This window comes from Euprymna scolopes, chromosome 21 (assembly GCF_053919585.1).
Source record: "Euprymna scolopes isolate OS-2025 chromosome 21, ASM5391958v1, whole genome shotgun sequence".
Classification (NCBI taxonomy): domain Eukaryota; kingdom Metazoa; phylum Mollusca; class Cephalopoda; order Sepiida; family Sepiolidae; genus Euprymna; species Euprymna scolopes.
In genome coordinates, this window is record NC_136502.1 from 52,443,100 (window position 1) to 52,467,354 (window position 24,255).

At 32.6% G+C, this 24,255-nt stretch overlaps 1 protein-coding gene across 2 annotated transcripts; it reads right to left on the reverse strand.

The window, feature by feature from the left end:
• Positions 1-485: 485 nt before the first annotated feature.
• On the reverse strand, positions 486-20,481 carry LOC145242322 (uncharacterized). 2 transcript variants are annotated; one of them, XM_080105332.1, is made up of 3 exons: positions 20,419-20,481; positions 20,086-20,205; positions 486-6,186 (listed from the first exon to the last, which is right to left on the reverse strand). In XM_080105332.1, exons 1-3 carry the CDS (start codon positions 20,433-20,435, stop codon positions 6,087-6,089), a joined length of 237 nt encoding a protein of 78 aa, XP_079961458.1. In that variant the 5' UTR covers positions 20,436-20,481; the 3' UTR covers positions 486-6,086. The 2 variants fall into 2 exon arrangements, with proteins under 2 accessions (XP_079961458.1, XP_079961457.1); XM_080105331.1 differs by having other exon boundaries at positions 20,419-20,459.
• Between the last annotated feature and the right edge of the window lie 3,774 nt (positions 20,482-24,255).

Genomic DNA, 24,255 nt, shown 5'->3' on the forward strand with positions numbered 1-24,255 from the left:
CCCCCGGTAGCTTCACCCATACCCTGAGTTTAATTGTCTCTGTGGCCTCTACCTCTCTGCTTGCCGGCTCAACCCAGGGATGTCTCCAGGATTATGTGAACGTTGACAGTTGCGGAACCGTCTCTGGTACTTGTCCCAATCTAGGCGACGTATTATACCAGTAGACGGCTTGTTCAGGGGAGGTGCCTCCTCTTTCTGCAACTGCCTTTATGGTGCGGTGGTTTCTCTCCATGATCCCATTGCCACTGGGTCTGTAGGCAGCTCTGAAAAATTGTTGGATATTCCATTTTTTCATTTCTTTAGATGAAGAATTGAACCTTGCCCACATGTTTTTATACTCCGTTTGGACAGACATTTAAGATGCCGGTTTGGTCTTAAGATGTCACAGAACATATAACAACAAAAATGGACCAAATACTGGGAGATTGTGACAAAGATTTAGAATATTTGATATAAAGACAAATGCAAAATAAGACAAAAACAGATAAAATTTTATGGTTTTATTTGGGATGAAAATTGTTCACACCCAAACCCAGAAAAATGTGACAAAATTAAATCAAAACCTACACCTGCCAACTTAGAAGAACTCCAACATTTCTTAGGTATGATACTAATTGTTAGAATTTAATTTCTGAATTTCCAGGTAGTTTTTGGAATTGTTTTTCATGAGTCCAGTTGCTTCTATAATTACTGGATTGATAGACATCTTCTTAAGACACGAGAAACACCCGTCTGGCTGGAACTACTGTCAATAATTTCCCCCACTCTTTATCTGTGCCTAAATCCAAATGTAGATTCCATGAGCAAAGCTTATTTCTTAGAAGTGCACGCAAGTGGAACTCTCTGCCGCTTGCCTGTTTCCCACTTGACTACAACTTGGACGTCTTCAAGTCCAACATAAACAAACTCCTGACAAACCGCCCCCTTAAGTAAGACATTCTATCAAAACCATCAATACTAATGATTACTACAATACTATCTCATTGATTACTGTACACGCAATAACACTTATCCCTGAGTGGCCTTTGGGCCTTGATAAGTAGTGACCTCCATGTAAAAAAAAATTCTAGTTCTTTTCATGTCATACATAAGACCTTGGTATTTTGTAATCTTTTCATAGTAGAACTTAGTTCTAAAACAGCTACAGGTCATTTGGAAACGAAGCCAACAGATGCAATCATGCTATAATTTGGGAGAAATTCCTAGAACGGATAAAGCGTCAAGTTAATTTTCGGATTGCATGCTTCTGTTTGCAAAATTACTCACAAACCAAAACAGAAAACATTGATGATTTTCTCACGAAGTGCAGGCTGCAAATACATAAATGTAAGTTCAGAGAACAGCATGAATTGGAAGAACGTGTGATTGATCAGATAATTGTTAGAATTTAATTTCTGGGGTTGTAAAAGCAACTACTAAGCAAAAGTGAGGCCATGTCTACGCCAGAAGTACTAAATATGTGTAAAATTGACTACATGAAAAAGTGGGCGAGTTACAAGGAAAGGGTGCCAACCAAATAAACGCAATACAGCAAAGACATGAGAGCACAGAATCTGTGGTAGATGTGGGCTTCACTATCAATGCAATAATTGCTCTGCTTAGGGCAGCTATTGCTTAGCATGTGCACGAAAAATTCACTGGGCTAAGGTGTGCCAGATCAAAAAAAGTCAAGAAAAAATTGACAGGCAACCACAAACGAACAGGCCTACCAAACACAAGAAATTTGTGCCGGAACAATTTACATTTAAAAACCATCAGAGCTGTATTAACATTCAAAACCAGGTGGCTGATGAATTTGAGATTTAGTTATATTCAGTGAAGGACCACAGAAAAAAGAGTTCTCACTCACAAGCATTCACCACATTTGACTTTATAATACCAAACAGGAAAGCTGTTCATGAACTGAAAATCAAGGTGGACACATATGCAGAGGGAAATACATTTCCCTTATGTACATTCCAGCTAGTGTTTCCAAAATGTATACACCAGAATAGACATCAACACAGAATGAAACAGCAATTATTACTGCATGCAATGGTTTAAGTATCCTGCAGCACAGATCCATAGAAATCTAATATGCCTACTAAGGGGTATGAGGAGATGTGAAGTTCTATGTGATAACCTTGAATGGATCTATTTTAGAATTACCCTGCATTCTAAAATTGGATTGGTCACATTAGTTTCATAGAGAGAACAAAATGTGTGTCCATAATATATTATGTAACAGGTGCCCCAGTTTATCCTCCAAATTATACCACAATAAACTCAACAAGATATTTGATGGAAGCGTATCATGACTAATTCGAACAGATTGGAAACTTCACAAGGGAAAACCACATTGTACTTCGCCCCATAATTCAGGCACCCAGGAAATGCCCCATCCACATGAGGGACGAGATAAAAGCAGAACTAGATGAACTGGTATCCCAAGAAATAATTAAAAAAAACTTGATGAGTCAACGGACTGGGTGGACAGCATTGTATATGTATGCAAGAGCAATGGTAAACTTTGCCTTTGTTTAGAACCTAAAGATCTAAATAAAAAAATCATACACTGGCATCACAAATCCCCAACCATGGAGGAACTCTCACACAAACTATCTGATGCTAAATTCGTCTCCAAAATAGACTCCAAAAATGACTACTGATCAGCCAAGATAGAGAGTCACAGTTACTGAACAATTCACTTTTCAGGAGATATTGTTTCAGTTGGCCTAGTTATGTCCCAAGATGTTTTCCGACAGAATATGGACATGATCATTAAGAAATGCCTGGAAACAGCATTAGTCAATGACGTGATCATAAAACCAAAGCAGAGCATGACTACAACTTATGAAAGTTGATCGAAACTGCATGGACAGCTGGCCTCACATTCAACAGTAGCAAATGTGCAATCAATCAGAAACAAATCAGTTTATTTGGCACTATCTTCAATGAGAATAGGATACACCTAGATCCCCAAAATGTGAAGGGAATAAAATCACTTCCCAACCCAACTAATGTTACTGAGTTGCAAAAGGTACTCGAAATTAGTACCTATATGGCACCATTCATTCCGAAGCTTTCAGGCCTCATGGCAAACCTCAGAAAACTCTCAAAAAAGATGCTGACAATGAATTATAAAATCACATCTTACACATAAAGAGCAAATGAGAGCAACAGCTCCTAGAATCAGTTGATAGTGCAAAGCCAGTGAGCAAATCTGGAATAAAAACATAAAAATATAAATTGATATATTCATACATTTGCTCCTGGTGCTCAAGTTCTTTTTAACCAGGTTGTTGAATGGCTGTAAATTTTTCCATTATCATGACAGCCATTTAAAATTCACCTTGGGTTTGACAATAAGTACATCAGCTGTGTCAGAAACATTTTTGTATGTGGCTGAGTTCGGTACTGATGTACTATTGGACCAGTAAGGTGCAGATTTTGTGACAAGAAATTGTCATTCATGACTAAGTGTTGGCTTCCGGTAGGAATTATTGTGGTTCCTATTGGGATCAGGCATTTTTTTAATCTACAAAGGTACTCTTCCAGAGTGATGCATTTGAACGCAATTTCTTGCATTTTTGCATTCAATCCTAATCAATATTTTATTTCATAAAAAATGGAAATAGAAAGAATTTTCATCCTTTATTTAATATGTATCCTTTATTTATCCATTGACATTGGAAAAATGATTTAATAAAATGTCATTTCAGATAATCACTTTTTCATTATTACTTTACTAATTTCATGTTTCCAATGGACACAGTCTTTGTTGCTTAGGTGAAACGTTGCTAAGAGAATGTTGATTTTTGGCACCAAATTCACAAGAATATGACTTCTCTTCATTATAAGATCAAATACTTAATTATCCTTCTTCAGTAAATGATTTATTGCATATTTCACAAGAATATGGCTTTTTCTCATTATATTTTATTTTTCTTCTCAGTTTGCAAGGGACGGACAATCCTACTGGATGCAAACTATTCACCCACTAACTCAAATATTCAAATCGATCTTTTTAAGATTCCTACCATCCCTTTAAGTGCAATTGTTTGAATCTTTCTTGCACTTTGTTCACTGGATATATTTTCCAAGTAGTCTTTGGAATTGTTTTTCATGAGCCCAGTTGCTCCTATTATTACTGGATTGATAGACACCTTCTTAAGATTCTAGTTCTTTTCATGTCATCATAAGACCTTGGTATTTCGTTATCTTTTCCCTTTCAGCTCGGTTTAATCCCGCATCATTGGGGATACTAATTTCTACTAAGGTTGCTTTATTCTACTACTTGTCCAATATCACTGTCAGGTTTTATGGCTCCGTTTTCTAGGTACATATATGCAAGGAGTGGATAGTCATAGTGTATGATATTTTCGACTGATTTTTCTACTATGTCCCCAGGATTTGCTGCTGCATTCAATATTCAACTTTTAACAGATTGTTTAGTAGCACACTGTTGGGTCATATAAAAGCCGTCCCCTGCAGAGCCTTACAGTTGGATGTCAGGAGACTCACACACTCTACTTCTGTGTGACAGAACCTGCACTTGCTGTCATTGATTAGACCACTCGTTTTCTTAAAAGCATTATTCTTCAATTCTTGATCTTGGGCAGCCATTATAATAAACTCCTGATCGTAGTGGAACGATCCTCTTTTCAACTAGTATATGGAGCCTTCTTTATCTATATTGTCGTGGGTGAATTCACCCAGAAAATACTTGGCACGCTGTTGGTTGGCCCATTCTTCCAGTTTGTCACGATGAAAGTTCTTTGTGTGTTTTTGGCGACTCTTTTTCTCCAATGTGTATTTTCATATGTCTTGCCAAGACTGATTTCATTGAAAAAGACGTCCCACAAACCTCACAAGGATAAGGCTTTTCTCCAGTATGAGTTCTGATATGGTAGTTAAAACTTATTTTATGTGAAAACGATTTGCTGCATATTTCACAAGAATATGGTTTTTCTCCACTGTGTATTCTCATATGTTCTGCCAAGTTTGATTTTCGTGCAAAGGAATTCCCACATATTTCACAAGAATACGGTTTCTCTCCAGTATGTGTTCTCATATGTCTTGTCATGTCTGTCACAAACTTCCCACATATTTCACAAGAATATGGTTTCTCTCCATTATGTCTTTTCATATGTTTTGTCATGGCTGACTTCTCTGTAAAGGAAGTTCCACATATATTACAACAATATGGATTCTCTCCAGTATGTTCTCGGATATGTTTTTGTAACTGACCTATCCGTGAAAATGACTTATTGCATATTTCACATGTAAATGGCTTTTCTCCACTGTGTGTTATTGCATGTGTTGTTAACTGTGTCTTCTGTATAAAGGAATGGCCACATATTTCACAAGAATATGGTTTCTCTCCAGTGTGAGTTTTCATATGTCTTGCCAATGATGAATCACGTGTAAAAGAAGCCTGACAAACCTCACAAGAATAAGGTCTTTCTCCAGTATGTGTTCGGATATGATGCTTTAAAAGTCCTTTTGCTGAAAATGCTTTACTGCATATTTGACAAATATGTGGCCCTGCTCCAGTATGCACATTCATATGGCTTGCTAAAGTGCCACTCTGTGCAAAAGAACTTCCACAAACATTACAAGAATATGGCTTCTCTCCAGTATGAACTCTGATATGCCGTGGTAAATCTCCTTTGCGGGAAAATGATTTGTTGCATATTTCACAAGAATATGGTTTCTCTCCAGTGTGTATTCTCATGTGTCGTGTCAAGTGCGATGAGCATGAAAAGGAAGTCTTGCAAATTTCACAAGAAATTCCATGTGTTTCATCCATCCCTGTATTATGCTTCTTCATCGACATTTTTAGTAAAATATAAATTATCTCCTGTGAAAATAAAATTGCTTACACCAAAGGATATTTTGTGTAACAATCCAACAATATTTCTTTTTAGTGTTAATTCATATATTTTTGACATTAACTATTACTCCATGTTCCAAAGACTCCATTGTCAAATACTATATGCTACAAGAATATACTATGATGGTGGAAGCAAGGTAGAAATTTGGAAATGAAAGAATCAGTATTTATTTTAATATCTTCAAGTATATTTTAACATGAAATTATCATCCTATTTTTTAAATATTCCAATTGTTGTTGTTGTCAATTTTCCAGTTGTGTATGGAAGAATCAAAGACTTAAATGTTTGAAAAATATTCCAACTTGAAAATCTGTAAAACAAAAGAAAATAAAATGATGTACAGTTTTCAAAGGTTGATATGTTTATTTAAATTTTGAAATATAGATTTCATTTTATGCCCAAATTATTCTTATTTATTTAGAAATTTTTAGGTCAAACGAGAAGTCAACTTTTAGTAATAAAATGATATATAATATATTAAATAGTTTCTCAATCAATAACCTTTTATTAAACATTTACAAATCAACTTCTATTGTTCTCCAGAATTGTATACTTTATTTTAGATTTTAAATTATATGTCAATGAAAGACTGATCACTTTATATTTTAAAATATATTTGTATTACTGTTTCGCATTATATATATAACATGGTATAACCACATTGACACATAAGCTCTCAATAGATCAGTGAAGTTAAGCCATGATGAGATGACCATTTGATAATACGTGGCATGGTATGTATTGTGCTGGGATGTAGAAATTTCCAAGTTAGTATTTGAGGGCGTTTTACAACCACTAGGAAAGTTGAACCCTTCATCTTTAATAAAACTTGCATCTAGGAGAAGGGAAACTGAAGTAAAAAAATATAGTCTACTGTTTGCTCTGTCTTGTGGCAATCTTTTGGACCAACTAAGTTTAGCAGAGGTTTCAAAAAGTCTGGATGTTCCTACATAAAGCCATCACTACAATAAACAAATCATATATGTGGATTTCGGACAACTTATTTGCATGAATCTTATACATTAAAGCCCGATGGGAAAGTCCATATGCATATGTTGTGGTTAATGTTAGTTTTTTTTTTTACAAACTTCTAGCATTTTTGAAATTGACTTCATCGTCATAATCAAACTACTGCATTACTAAGTGTATCAGAATTTTTGTAGGAAATTTTGACACCCCTAACACGAAACTGCGAATAAAATATAAAAACCTTGTCATTTCTCTTTTCAAAGTGGGTTGTTTATTTTCTTTATGGATTATACTTCCAAAATAAACTATTAAAGTTGTTTTAAATGTAATAGAAATATTATTTTTTTATTTTTTAAAAAACAGTAATGAAATTGATTAAATTTTTGCGAGTTCAGTATTTTTACATTTTCAAACTTTAAAAATTTATCAACATTTTTCTATTTTTACGATATTTTCAGGGTCAATGTGAAATTTTATGCTCTTTCCAATAAACCGAATATAATATTTTAGACAAACATTTTTTTTTAATTCATGCTCCCCAATTTTGAAATGTCTATTAAAATGTAAATAATTAATTTACTCACCAAAGTTTTATATATCACAAATTGAAGATAAAAAATCAATAAATAATATATTCAAATTTAAAACAAAAAAGGAGTGTTTTTTAGAAATTTACCTGTAAAGTCCGAAGTTTAAAACCTTTTTTTTTAGAAAAAACGTTGTTTGTTTTTTTTGTTTTTTTTTTAATGAAACCTGGGTCCTTGCTTCTTTAATTGAAAATAAATTAGGGTTTGAATTACATAATAATTACATTTTCCGAGTAGTTATAAGCTTGGAAAGACAGGGGGTCGAATAATCCAATATTTTTCACAAAGTTTCTGACACACGGTGTATTTGCATAATATAATTCACTTTGAAAAAAACTTGATTATTGCCAAGTCTGAATGGAAACAAATATATATAAAACGTTTTGTCCCATTAAAAACGGGCAAAGGTTATAGTCCATCAATTTAGAACAAGTTCTTTATGTAAAATTGATGGTTGGATATGGTTAAATTTGTACTCATTGTTGCATTAAATCTTATCTCTGCCACTCCCTTAATTATTTCTAACTGTAACTTAAACAGATAATATATATATATATATATATATATATATATATATATATATATATATATATACTTTCTTGCATCTTATCATAGTAAAGGTACATACAAAATTTCAGCCTAATCAGCCCAGTAGTTTCTAAGAAAACATTTAGGGTAAATGTGGTATTGTGAAGACTAATCACTATTAATCTGTAACAGTACATCGAACAGATACCATACTTAGTTTGTTACACAGTATCATAGCCAAAGTCTGTACAAATTTTCAGGCAGATTGAGTTAGAACTTTCTAAGAAAAAGTGGAACAGAGACAGTCAGACAAAGATAAATATAATACATAATATATATGCTGAAGAATAAACATACAAACGTATACAAACATTATATATATATATATATATATATATATATATATATATATATAGTAATGTGATAATTTAAAATTTAAAAATCAAATTATAATTAAATTAAAAATCCGTTTCATAAGAAGGAACAACAACAAAATCAATTATTTGTACGATCGTTTCGGAAAACAGTGTTTTTATTGTGGTAGACATCAAGTTACGGACAATAATTATTACATATAGTTTTTTAATAAACAAGGTTTCCTCATCAGCCAATTGTGAAGGGTTTTATTAAATTTAAATTTAAAAGACACCATAAATAAACCTAGCATTAAAAGTAAAGCAGATGTATCTGGAAAAAATTAAAATAAAGGTCTGGATTTAAAATTGATAAGAAAATTAATATGGGTTAGAGATAGAAAAGAAATAGAGTAAAATATAAATTTGGTTTAAGTACAATATTATACATACACACATACACAAATATATACATGCATATATATGAAAAAATAGACACATATATACATATACATAGATATACAGATATATACATAAAAATACAAGTACAAATATTTACCTTTTAATTTTTCGCTTTTGAAATCAGGAACTATGGTTAAAGTACTCATATAGATGTTTGCTATAGCTTTTCACCTTATCGAATGATAAATTTTCAAAAAGGACGCCCGTGCAATAATTTATTTCCGTTAGCATAATTTTGATTTAAAGACGCCACGGTTTATAATTCGAAAGAAATTGTAAGTTAATGTTATTTGTATAATTACATAATGTAAGGGGGATAATTAGTCATATTTTCTTTAATTAAAGGGTGCAAGGGGGATAATTAGTCTAACTTAATTTATTACAGAAAAAAAAAATTGTAATCTATTTTTACTAATAAGTAATTTTTAATGATTTAAGGTGGTTTATATTTATTAAATTTAAACCAACGTTTATGACTGCATGTGAAAATTAGTTCCTGTCTTGAATTTAATAGAGTGGTTGCATTTTTTATATCTTCATATTTCAAAATTTTTAGGGTCTCTTTTGTACATAGCGCACAGAATTTATCTCCTGGTTTATATGGTTTGCAATATTCAATTACTGGCCATTTCAATTACTTACAATTTCTTTCGAATTATAAACCGTGGCGTCTTTAAATCAAAATTATGCTAACGGAAATAAATTATTGCACGGGCGTCCTTTTTGAAAATTTATCATTCGATAAGGTGAAAAGCTATAGCAAACATCTATATGAGTACTTTAACCATAGTTCCTGATTTCAAAAGCGAAAAATTAAAAGGTAAATATTTGTACTTGTATTTTTATGTATATATCTGTATATCTATGTATATGTATATATGTGTCTATTTTTTTCATATATATGCATGTATATATTTGTGTATGTGTGTATGTATAATATTGTACTTAAACCAAATTTATATTTTACTCTATTTCTTTTCTATCTCTAACCCATATTAATTTTCTTATCAATTTTAAATCCAGACCTTTATCTTAATTTTTTCCAGATACATCTGCTTTACTTTTAATGCTAGGTTTATTTATGGTGTCTTTTAAATTTAAATTTAATAAAACCCTTCACAATTGGCTGATGAGGAAACCTTGTTTATTAAAAAACTATATGTAATAATTATTGTCCGTAACTTGATGTCTACCACAATAAAAACACTGTTTTCCGAAACGATCATATAAATAATTGATTTTGTTGTTGTTCCTTCTTATGAAACGGATTTTTAATTTAATTATAATTTGATTTTTAAATTTTAAGTTATCAATCACATTACTAAATATTAAATTAGCTCTTGAATATTTATCTATCGAGCTTATTATATATCTAAATTACAACGAGCACTTTTTCTTTCCTGTATTTTAATTAAAGTAGTAATTTCACTATTACATTAAAATACACTCTGCTCTTTAGACTATTGTTCTAATCTCCTTTATATATATATATATATATATATATATATATATATATATATATATATATATGGGGGTAATTCCACATTAAATCATCCAGAGTTAGGGTCTTCAGCTTTTGTTGTAACTTGCATTGCAGATAAACATCATAAAATCTAAGAAATCCTGAAAATTTGAACACGTAACTACAAACAGTTGTTAATATAGAGCATCTTCCAATTTGCATAAATCACCTGAGATGTTGCCCAACCAAGATTTGATTAATTATTTGTTTGCTTAAGGTAAGTTGTTGCCACTCTGACGTTGATCTGTAATTTTGAATTGATAACGTTTTGGAATTTTAATTTGAAACTTAATTGGTCTGTACATTATTTTTATAATTGTTTGTTTGCAGAAATAAAATGGCAGTGTAATTTCAGTTAAAACCGTCTGAATGTACTAAATCTATGCAAAGTAAAAGTAAAACCTGATATGTGTTAGTAGAAATGTGAGTTAAGTGTGTACACTGTTGTATGTGTAACGGGGGTAAAAGTTATGTAACTGGAAGAGCTTTGCATGGTATAGATAGATTGCAATTTCTCATTTGCTGATTTATTTATTATCTTTACGAATCTTTATTTTATTAAAGAATATCAAAGCTGTTTCGCAGTTAAGGTTTTGAAAATATGTGGATTTTTCAAGTATAAATTCTAGCTTTGAATATATAGTTGGAAATATGATGGAGTATATAGGACTTGACATATATTTATGTACATATTAAGATGTGGGATGGCTTTGAGGTGGATATGTCTACAAGTATGTATTGTATTTGGATGTGTGTGTGTGTGTGTGTGTGTGTGTGTGTGTGTGTATGCATAGATAGAAGTTGACTAATGTATATTTGTTCTGATATGTACATATAGGATACTAGGATATGAAGAGAGGGAGGTTCAATTGATTTTTATTTAGATTTATTTTTATTTTTATTTAGATTTTTTTTTCATTCATTAATTTTTCATTTACATTTTTAATTTATTTGGTTGAACACACGCACACACATGAGAGAGAACTTGAATGCCTACACAATCTTCGAGTGTCTAAGATCTCTTTGTACAGAGGTTTTTCAGGAGAACCTTACATGGGGATAATTTTCTCTTACAAGTAAACCCTGACTAAATATTCAATAGTATTTTCAACTTAAATAATATCTTCTCAGTATGGCTAACCCACACTGACTTTTACGAGGAATGTTACACCTTCTCCAAGTGAAGTTACCTCAAGTAACAGCATGAGACTAGATACTTAACCAGACCATATAAACTCTTGTCCTAGAATCCAGTAAGACCAAGCGATTACAAGAAAGATTTACTATGACATATTATAATAGTCAATAATAGTCAATTGAAGAGAGGAAAATTATGTTCTTAACTTGTTCACTAACTCAGTGTTTGAGAGATAATGGAGAACTTTAATGAAATATTCGAATATCTTTGTATCTCATATGGAGATTAAGTGTCAGCCCCAGGAAGGCAGCCCTCTTGATTTCTGAGAACTTTGATCGAAGTAAAATGAAACAAACAAATATAATTATGCATATGTGTGTGTGTGTGTGTGAATAGATATAGTTTTCTAGATAAATATATGTGTTTGTGTGTATATGCATATTTTATTGTATATATTGGATATGTTCTCCTTTTCTGTGCCATCTAGGGATTATAGCTTTAATTGTAAACATCTAATCTCATCAATATTAATATCTGTGTCCAAGAGCATGTTGACATCTCAACTAACTTATATGGGTTGGTTAGAAGATCTACATTGATGGATGTGTGGAGGTAATTATGATGAGTGTATACATTTGAAGGGGCAAAAGGGTATATAATGAAATGTTAGTGTAAGAACGTGATGATCATTGTAGTTGCATAGTTGTAAGAGTAGGCTATAGGTAACTGTAAGTAGTTGAATTGAGCTTGTGTATGGGCAGGTTGGGTCAATTAAGATAGGCGTATATAAAGCGAATAGAATATGCATGCATGTCAATATATTTCTGCACATTCATTGTATAATATGGTATAATCGCGTTGACACATTGGTTCCCACTGGATCACCGAAGTTAAGCAACGTTGAACCTGATCAGTACGAAATGGGTGACCATTTGGGACTTTCAAGTACTGCATGTGCTCTCTGCTTATCTCAGCATTGTTTCCAGTAGTCCTGGACTTCTCCTTGCCACTGGACTCAAGCAGTGCCGATTCAGGAGAGGTGGGGTTAGGAATTGCGCAACCCTTGCCTCACATGTGCAGCTGTTCCTATAGGGATGTCCTTTGTCTTTCAAGACTGAACAGAGGCATTAAATCGAATTGTATAAGTGTGGTGATTTGTATAATTTCGGGTGGTAGAGGTGTAAATATACATAATATGTAGTGACGTAGGTCTAAAGGTACTTATTAGAATACTGGCACATTAGCAATAATTTTTGCTACATCTTGTAAGCCATTTGATTTATAAGTCAGGCACATAAGACCAAGGAGCATAAGCAAGCAGTTAGTATATCACCCTAGCAGTGGCATTGTGCTGGCTTTTGTTCCTGCTCCCTACTTTATCCCCAACTCCAACTTCTCCCTCCTTAAAACGGTATGCATTTTTTTTTTCATTTTTCAGTTGGGTGGCAACCCTTGACTAGCTTACTCATTTGAAAAGAGCTTGTTGGGTTGAAAATAATTCATAATTAGATTTAGCTACATTTTTGGTTGATTTTTTTTCTTCTTGTAACTGCTGGTTTTCAAAAGTATATAATAACAGTTCTGCTCATAACCAAGTGTATATATGCTTGTGTTGGTCTACTATGTGTAACAAACCGAAGCATGGAAAATGGGAGATACGATAAAATATTGAGTATTTCCAATTATTTTGTCTTGTTTGTGATGTTTTTATTACTCGCATTTTTATTCATTGTTAATATAAATATTTCTTTGGAGAAGTCTTGCTAAATCGTTTATATTAGCAGATATATAGACAGAAAATAAAGGTATATATATATGTACATCTATATATATGTACATTTATATGTAAAAATTGAAAAAGAAGTTGCTTGAGAAAGTGAGAAAGACAGTAATAAAGGAAGCAAAATAATGATATATATATATATATATATATATATATATATATATATATATATATATAGGTTTAAATTAGTTCATTTTCGTTTTAAAAATCATTTATTGTTGGTTTGGATTTAAAAAAAAATATTTTTGTTCCATTTGATTAAAAAAACATTGTTCCTTTTGATTTTTAAAAAAATTATTTTTTCTTGTCTGTTTTAAGTAAAAATATTCATCGTTTCATTTTAAGTTGATTGTTTAATACTTTTTTATTGTCTAAATTCATATTTTTTGTTTGTCTTCTGCTTTAAACATATGTGGGAGTTGAAAGCTCCAAGCCTAACTCGATTGTCGCTCTTTAACTCAGAAGAGCGATCTAGCTACGTCACTTCCTGTTCCCCATATTTCTTCCTCTTTCGCACCGGACCCTCAAGCAGTCAAGATGTAAAAAAAAATGGTCCGGTGGCATGGGCCACCACAGTGCTCCTGACTAGCCTGACCAAGCGCAAGTAACAAACTCTTATCCTAATGAACTCTCATTCTTTCTATCTCTTTATTAATATTCTTCATGTATATTTATGTAAATAAATTGTATTTCTTTCACTGATATATAACCGTATGTTTTCATCATCATTATGTGACCTTTTGCCTTTTCAATTCCTCTACCATTAAATACATCCACCATTACACATGGAGACGGGGTCGTCTATTACACAGCAGACCATCCTGTCCCCAACACATATGTAATTTTACATGCATAAATTTTTTATATATTGAATAAAACTCAGTTTTACTATAAATTGAATTGTGTTCTTTCCTTTTCTTCTTTTAAAATGTAATTCATAAGTAAATAATGAACGCATTTTAGTCTTTAAAATTCATGAAACAACAAAAATGTTTGATTATGTTTAATGTATATACACACAATTTTTCTGTTTGAATGAGTTTCAGTACAAATCATCATCTTTCTTATTTTTCTCTTGTTTTTTAATGCAATTTTTAAGTTATCTAATGCTTTTTGTAACATTGTTTGATTATTACTAATAGTCTGACTAATACACAGGTCTTGCTTGCTAGGACCTCAGTGATAGTGTATTTTTTCAGCTCATGAACGTTAATGGCATATATTACGAAGGTCGTGACTGAAACCAGATTTTTAGAAACAAAAAAGCTAAATGAAAAATTGTCTATATTAATACTATTAGCCAACCTGTGTCCTGGCGTTGCCTGGCAAATCAAGCTTAATATGACTAATACTTTTAATAGTAAAAATATTATTGATAATAATAAAAATAAAAAGTAATAATGTTAATGATAATAGTCATACTGAGAAAAATATAATACAAATAATAATAATGATACTACTGATAGTAATAACAGTAAGAAAACTAGTAAGCATACAAATAATTGTTATAATAATACTGATAATATTAAAAATAATAGAATAATAAAAAGAGAATACTACTACTGCTATTAATAATGGCAATAAATCAAAATAATATAAAAAAATATGAAGAATGGCAGAAAATAAATTGTAATGTTAAATCAAAATATTAGCTATAATAACAATACTAAAATCACCGACAATAATAATAATACCCAAAACAATAACACCATAACAATAGCAATATTACTACTAATAATAATGATGGTGATGAACATGTTGATGCTTAAGTAGTTTGAGTTACTTAACTTTTGTTGTGTGACAATTGTTGGGTGAAACTGCCCATGTTAAGAATGGTTACAGTTGTTAACTGTCTATGTTGAAATAATCTTATTTAGAAAGCCGTTCTTAACATGGTGGAGTGTGGCCAGTTTACAATATCTTTTTAATAAATTGTTAGTTGAACGTACATAATAAATTTTTTAAATACTGGCCCATATTCTGAAAAAATAACTTAAAAAGAATAAAAGTAATTTTTTTTAGTATAAATGAAAATTCAAGTATAAATCTTGCAATGTTTAAAACAAAAAAGTCCTTTTCTTTACATTTCAGGTTGTCTAGACTTTTAATGTCATAAATTCTGTTTTTTCAAATTATCTATATCTCCAATACGTAAATCGTAAATATATGTAAATATTGAAAGAAAGAAGTAAAATGTATTTTCTAGGATTATTCAATGTATATGGGAATTATTATAATCCTCATAACTGTATATAATACCTTCTATGTTCAGAACATGAATATGTGTAAATATTGAAAGACAGAAGTGAAATGTACTTTCTAGTTTCATATGACACAATCATTGATTGAAGCTATGTTGTTTGTTGTCAGTGTTCAAAAAAGAAATTCTAGCAATCTGGTTAAGGTCTGAGTCAGATAATCAAATTGCTCAGAGTTTAATAATGCCAACGTAAAGGAGCATTTATCATTTATGCATGGCAGATGTAATAGGTAAATGCTAAATGTATGGAACAAAAAGATAAACATTGATAGTGTGACAGGTATTACAAAGCTAATGTAAGAAAATACCAGGTCTCTTCTGGACTTATAACAGTAGATATTTTAAAGATTGTGAAATCACCTCCAACCTTCTTTAAGTATGACGATTTGGGGAGAGTGAGTCTCTGCAGAACTATTATATGAATTTACAGTATTGAATAAAATTGACTGATATCTTCAAAACCTAAAACAGGTGTTGCCTGATAGTGTGACCATATTGAATTTTTATGTGGCATTTGTACATATCCCTATGTTTTTTTCAAGATGGGAAAAGTCGTTTGCATTTTATTAATTATAAATAAATAATGGCTACTTTGAAGCTGTTAACTCTAGGCAACGTTGAAGATGATAGCTCCCAAATATTTATGTCTTTTCTGTTTTATTAGTTTCATATTGTTCTTTTAGCAGTGATGAAGTAAAGACGTTCCTATGAAATTGAAATCGTGGGCCTTTTAGAATTACTTTTGAGGGAAATTAATTTTATTTTAGATAAGCACACTTGTACTAAGGAACATTAATAATACTATCTCTACATTTTACATATTTTTAAAGTGTAATAAAAAAAACTTTAATACTTGAAATTGTTATACTTAAATAATTGTTGATTAATTTGTAGATGAGTAGTTTAGCTAAATGCCAATCATCCAAATTGAGATTTTCCATTTTTAAGCAATAACCTGATGGGGGAAAAAACAATTATTTTAGAATTTAGAGTGGGGAATTAATTTTGCATGTAAATGTAAAGTAAATTTATCACCAATTTCAGCTTGATCAGCTATGTGAATAGTATTTTAAGAGAATATAACAAGATATTTTAGCTATGAAAGGTTTTGTGTGTCATTAACCTTACCACAAACCCTAAGTCCAAAGTGGGGAGAGCCTCCCCTCCAAAAAATACCCACCATAGTCCTTTCATTAACTTTAAGTTTGGAAGACCTCCCCTACCGAAATGAATATTTTAGACCTAAGTTTTAACTAGAATGATTAGATGTCATTCAAATATTCTCAAAAGTGAAAGATCAGTTTATGTCAAACTAATATGTGAAACTGAACCGTCAATCTAAATTCTAAAATAATTGTTTCTTTTACCCAAGTTTTACAGAGCGTTCATACCTAATGGCTTCAATGTATAATTTGTTCTTGAAGGGGTGGGTGTGATTTAGTAAAGGATCTTCACAACAATAACAACTTTGACATTTGCACTCACATTACAGTTTATTTACAATTTTACACTTGAATATATTTTAATTCTTGCAGATTTCATATTTATTATTACAAACTAGATATATATTGGATGCAGTCTTGGTCGACAAAGTCATGGCCAGAATGTAGTGGGTAGAGGCAAATGTAGTGGGCGGGGACAAAGGCATACTCAGAATGCAGTGGGCGGGGACAAAGGCAGGGTCAGAATGTAGTGGGTGGGGACAAAGGCAGGGTCAGAATGTAGTAGACAGGGACAAAGTCATGACCAGAATGTAGTGGGTAGAGGCAAATGTAGTGGGCGGGGACAAAGGCATACTCAGAATGTAGTGGGCGGGGACAAAAATATGGTCAGAATGTAGTAGACGGGGACAAAGGCATACTCAGAATGTAGTGGGCGGGGACAAAGCTATGGTCAGAATGTGCTAGGCAGTGATAAAAAAATTGCTAGAGCAAAGGGATTAATAATAATATAAAAAAAATGTCTTTTTTCTTTGTTCGGAAGGGCACATTCTATTGTAGAATGCCTTTATACTTGCTAAAACTTTAGCAATGTATTCTTCAGAAGAAAAAATAATTACATGTAAACGCATAAGGTTCATCTCCAAATGAAAAAGTAAATTTTGTTGCTTGCCAAATATTTGTATCAGTTCTCTTCAGACTCAAAAAAAGTTGGAACTGCTTCAGCTTTATCTGTTCATAGTTAAAAAATCTTACATAATGACTGCCAATCTATAGATGTTTATTCAGAATTAGCACCAACATTAAATATTGTTTCAACATTAAATATTGTTTTAACAATAAATACTGTTTTAATATGTTATTTTATTGTGTGCCCTGCACACTTTTTTTAACAAAAAGGGTGTAAAATGCTAAAACATTAAATATTGTTTCTGCACTTTATCTTTTATTAGACTGCACAGAGGGAGGAAAAGAATGTGAAAAAAAAGGTGACATCTTTGCTGTTGTGTCCATCGCCAAACCGAAAGTGGCAAAGGTTCAAATTAAGGCTAGTCAATCAAAAAGAGGTGATGACTTTCAAAAATATCGGCAAAAAAGCGACCCTTTTTTGTAGTAAAGTGCCCAGTTGAGGATAAAGGAATTAATGTTTTTAGCCAATTTTTTGATATTTGTCGTCCGAAGAGTCGAGCTTCAAAACGATACTAACTCATGAAAATCCCTTGCCTCTGTCGAAAGTTTTAGGCATACATGCATACATTTAAACAGACAGGTGAGATTTATATAATAGATTGCAGAAAACAAAACATGTTCCTCTTCAATTTGTGTCAGTGATTTTCACCATCAAAACTTATTTACTTACACCTGCCTGCATCTCGCTCAAATTTGAATTTTCCTCTAAAATATTGAATTGCAAATTTGATTACACATCCCGATTAACCATTCAATTTCCTAAACTAAAATGCACCATATGTTGATTAACGAGGGAAGAAAGACAGGACCAACTCAAAGGAAAAAACTATATATTGTTAACGCATGCAGCAGTATGACTGCAGCAACTATCAAGTCAACACAAACAATAGTCTAAATATTACCCAACACGGTATCAAACACTTCCAACAACATGACCCAGCATGATTTCAAACAATTTCATTGGCACAACCTGGTACGGTCCCAGACAGTTCCATTAACACAACCTTACACAATCCTAAATAACTCGGTCAACACGAAACTGACACGATCCCGAACAACTCAGTTGACATTAACTGACACGTTACGACCAATTCTGTCAACATGACCCGATGCCCCACTAGAGCAACCATGGCAGTTACTCAATGAACGACTATGACATTATCTTTTTATAGCCTTTGGACAAACTCATTTTCGCCGTAGGTGGGCCCGACTAAGACACTGATATACAAGTCTTCAGCACTTCCGCACATGCCCGTCACACCATACATTGATGGTATTGTTTATTTTTTCTTACATTTCCCATTGTGAAACACAATAATAATTTGCAAAGGCAAAAACAAAATATTTTCTCTACAAAACAATCAAACCAAACACCATGAACAGATATTTGAAGCTGTTAAAAACTTGAAGCAATTTTTTTTAAACCAAAATTACCATATTTGACATTAAATAATCTGGAAAGAGTTGCTATTGCGTAAAACAAAACAACCAAACCAAAATTCATTTACCGTCAACTGACCCAGAAGTGGGTGCTCATTTTGGTACTCATGCAGAGAGTGATCCATCCATGCTGAAATAATAACGTTATTATTTAAAAAGCCATTCTAAACATAGGGAGGGGAGGGTGTTTTGTACCAATTCTGTACTTCAACCTTACAATTGAATAAAAAAAACATATCATAAAACTTTAATTAAACGTGGAAATACGATTTTAAAAATAGCGCAGATAGATCAGATCACTCTCTGCATTAGCACCCTCATTTTATATTAAATTTATATAGGAAGATGATTCCCTATTCTTAAATATTCCTTCTTTTTTTTTTTTTTTTTTTCAGGTTGTTTAGATGTAACTACCTCTCTCCTCCCCCAAGTTGATTTGGGGGTAGGGGTAAATTTCCGATGGGTTCGATAGAAAAACAAAATACCAACTTTTCATTTGACATCATTAGTAATGAAAATAAAATTTTAAAATAAAATGTCGATTTTCGAAAGACGCAACGGTTGGTGAGTGAATTAACCCAAGTAAATCTATTACTAATTTTTAAAAGAATAGTTTACATGTTTTTAATAGAATAATTTAAATGTTTAACTCTGCGGAGATGCCAAAGTAAAACAAAGCCAGTAAATTAACCTTAGTAAATCTATTACTAATTTTTAAAAGAATATTTTACATGTTTTAATAGAATAATTTAAATGTTTTGTCGGGTTTTAAGCCGACAAAATTGGGGGTGGGTGAACGAACGGTTTAGCACCAAATCCCGAACTCGACGTGAAAGGAAAAAACAATGAAATCGTCATCATGTGTGATAACTCCTTCATGACTTTTAGGTAAACTTATCTTAAGAGTTGCGACGTATTGCCTTGTTGCTTACGGCAACTCGTCTTTGTAATTGTAACAAAATAAATAAAACCATCAGTGAACAAACTAAAATTGATTAACCAACTATGAATCGACTTTAGGAATGTGTTTATAATCACCTAGTCGATGCAAATGTCTCATCCAATCCACATGCGTGGAAAGCAATTCCCGATTTCTTGCTTGAACGACCGCCACGGCGCCACACTGAATTCCATCGTTTCACCCCGCCACATAGAGTTCTGGTAAAAAAAAAAAAAATTACAACAGTTTAATTCTATAACTTTTGGCGTAGAAAAAAAGGGGGGGGGGCTCATTTCTTCGTTTAACCCTTTTAATTCCTATACACGTTTCTCTTTCAAACACAACAGATTTAATAAGATAAAATCATTATTATTTTTTAACATTTAAACAATACAACATTAACGAATACATCCTTTTCGTGCAATGTTTACCTTATTGTAAGGTTCATATATGTCTTCCGGCGACTTTAAACTCATGATTGCAAAAAAAAAAAAGGGGGAGATAATTTCGTCTTTAAGATATTTTGCTTCCTAAAAAAGAATTATTGGTCAATGTCTAGATTCTTTCCAACTCCAAAAAACTTTACAATGACGACGTTTATCTGTTTTTCGGGGGTGCTGAAAACGAATATAACATTTAAAAGTGGTGCAGAGAAATAGTTTTTATGATATGAAAAAATTACTTTTTCAAAAAGTAGGGATCACTTTTCTATATAAATTTAACGTAAAATGAGCACCCACTTTCTGGTCACGTAGTGATATTGGGGGGGGGGGGGGTCTACCTGAAGGTTTTTTTTTGGGGGGGGGTGAATTTTTACTTACTTTCTATCTTAACCGTCACCTTTAAAATGCCGACTTTGAAAATTCTTGGGTATACTAAAAACGAATATCGCATTTAAATTTGCTGCAAACAAGTAGCTTTTCGGATATTAAACAAAGTAATTCTGGTAAATTTTTACTTACTTTCTGCTTTAACAATCACTTTAATAAAATGACGACTTTTATAGGGTTTCGGTGATGATGAAAACTAATACCGCATTAAAATTGGCTCCAAACAAGTTTTCCAGATAATAAGCAATGTAATTCCTTATGTTATTAGTGGCCATTTTTGTAGGTACAAGCATGCGCATATTTTTGATGCACACATCAAAATATGTGTGCACTTGCACGTACATAAATAGCCAACACTGATAACATAAGAATTACATTGCTTAATATCTGAAAAACTAATTGTTTGTAGCAAATTTAATGCAGTATTCGTTTTCAGCATACCCGAAAAGAAAATTTTCAGCATACCCGTAAGAAAATTTTTTCAGGTGATTTTTAACGTGGAAAGTAAGTAAAAATTTACAAAAAAAAAAAGTAAATTTTAGGCAGCCCCCCCCCCCAACAAAAATTATCACTAGGTGGCCAGAAAGTGGGTACACATTTTACTTAAATTTATATAGAAAAGTGATCCCCAATTTTTGAAAAAATAATTTCTTCAGATTATAACTATTTCTCTGCGCCACTTTTAAATGTTATATTCATTTTTAACACACCCGAAAACCTGGAAAATTCGTCATTAATAAGGTTTTCTGAAGTTGGAAAGAATCTTAACATTGACCAAATTATTATCTATTATATAAATCTCACCTGTCTGTTCAAATGTATGCATGTATGTATGTATGTATGCATGTATGTATGTATGTATGCATATATGTTTGTATGTCTGCCTAAAACTTTCAACAGAGGTGACGGATTTTCACAAGATCGGTATTATTTTAAAGCTCCGCCCTTCAGATGACAATTATAGAAAAAACTGGATAAAAACATTAATTCCTTCCCCCTCCACTGGGCACTTTTCTACAAAGAGGGGTCGCTTTTTTCGCCCATATTTTCACAAGTCATCCCCTCTTTTCAATTGACTAGCTTAATTTAAACCTTCGCCATTTCTGGTTTGACGATCAACTCAATGGCAAAGATGTCACTTTTTTTTCATGTTCTTTTCCTCCTTTGCGGCATGGGTTCGAGCCTGCCTGCCTACTACCACTTTTTTTTTTTTTTTGCTCAACACACACCTTCAAACACCCGGGCAATGCCGGACACCCAGGCTAGTATATATATATATATATATATATATATATATATATATATATATATATATATATATATTTCCCCAAGACATTTGGCCTTGATGGAAGGGAGACTAAAACTTGCTGCTATGGTTTCAAATGATCTGAAATAACAGCAAATATTCCAAATATTTCTCATATGTTATATCTCCTCTCTTTTGGAAATAAGGTACGATTATGAATATCTCCCGTATCAAATAATCCTTATACACTGTGAAATTTACTTTATGTATGAAAACCAAAGAGGGGAGTTATAACATATGAGAAATATTTGGAATCAAATTTCCCCTTGCTGTTATTTCAGATCATTTGAAAGTATAGCAGCAAGTTTTAGTCTTCCCTCCATCAAGATTTTTGGTGAAATATCAGATATTTTGTAATTCATATGCAAAATTAGGAAAGCAAATGACTGATTGAAACATTTTACGGCTGTAAAAATGTACCAAAAATAGACTCTAGATGATGGATGATCCTCTTAATGAGCGACCTTAAGAGCAAATATCACATAGCCCACTACACGATTCAGGTTAGTACCTTTCCAATGAGCCTTCATTTGTTAATTTCTGATCAATAGTCCCTGAGATTTGGAACTTATAAAATTGCCAAAACAGGTGGTATATCTATACTGAACTGTTCATATCTTTAAGTATCGGTTGAGAAAATAAGTTAACATTACCCTTTATAAACATGAGGAATGAATTGGCACTCCCTCCCCCCAATAAAACGAGACATAGTTATATATGGAGTTAGAATCATCATACACCAAAACCTACAAAAGCGGATCCTGAAATTGGTGCCTGAAACACATATTGGGATGATGAAAACAAAAGCCCGACTCAGAACTAAGGTATGATGGCCCAATATAGATTAAGATGTATCCCGTGCACAACATTAGACCCAAGGTATCGTCATCCAGTGCATATGGCCAAAATGAAAGCCCCCTAGGAAATACTCCGCATAGACATCTGTGGGCCTTTCCCTAGTGGGAATTATGTAATCAGAATAATCTATGTGCGATCAAGATGGCCTGAGGCATTTGTTACTAAATCTTCCAGGGCTGATACAATAATAACACAAGGAAGGCCTCTGAGTTATCTCTGGCATATGGGGAAACTTGATGTTTGTTGATGAACTTCTTGATGCTGACAGGGTCTCGAACATTTAGTTGTTGATGTTGTGTTTCAGGCGAAACTGTCTGTTGAATCAGGCAAGTTAGTTTGTTGTGTGAGGTGTCCTTCTCTGACGGGTGGTGTTTTTGAATGAGAAACTCAGTGTCTTGAGAGGTGGCGACATCAGATTTTACACCGCTATCCAAGTATTGTTGTACTTCAGACGCTATACCAATTGCAGTATAGTGGTTGTCCACCATCTTGACGAGGTGGGAGTAGATGTTTGTTTTCCCTACTTTCACTTTTTTGGTCATAATCATTGTGACTATGATGGAAATAAATCTGTCGACAGATGTTCCGAGTTTCTGCCCTTTTTAAATTTACACTTAATGTGGACGGACGCCTTTCTGAATATAGTTTTTTTTTTTTTTTTTTTACATAGGCATCACCACTTATCAAGGCCAAGAGGCCACTCAAGGATAAGGGTTAAAGAGTGTACAGTAGAAATTGGACAACATAGTAATCATTAGTAATGAAAATTTGGTAAATTTGATAACTTATATAGAACGGCTCATCAAGAACTTATTTACGTTAGACTTGAACACAACCATATTGTAGTCAGCTGGAAAGCAGGAAAACGGAAGACAATTCCACAGGCGTGCAGTTCTAAGAAAGAAGCTTTGTTCATGGAATCTACGTTTAGGTTTAGGCACAGATAAAGAGTGGGAGAAATTATTGATAGTGTGTACAGCTAGACGAGTGTTTCTTGTGAAAGTTTGGCGAGGGGGGACCATAGATTGAAGCCCAGTCGAACACTTTCCATGAAAATAACGATACATCAGATACAAACTCGCAACATCTCTTCTGTGAGATAGAGGTTGCAAGGAAAAGTAAAGGACATCTCCTACGAGGCTACGAAGTCTATTTTGAACGCTATCAAGGCAGGACAAGTCCTTTCTAGCAGCTCCTGCCCAGATGTGGCAACAGTATTCCATCCTTGGACGTACCTGGCTCTTATATAGATAGAGAATAGCATCAGCAATGAG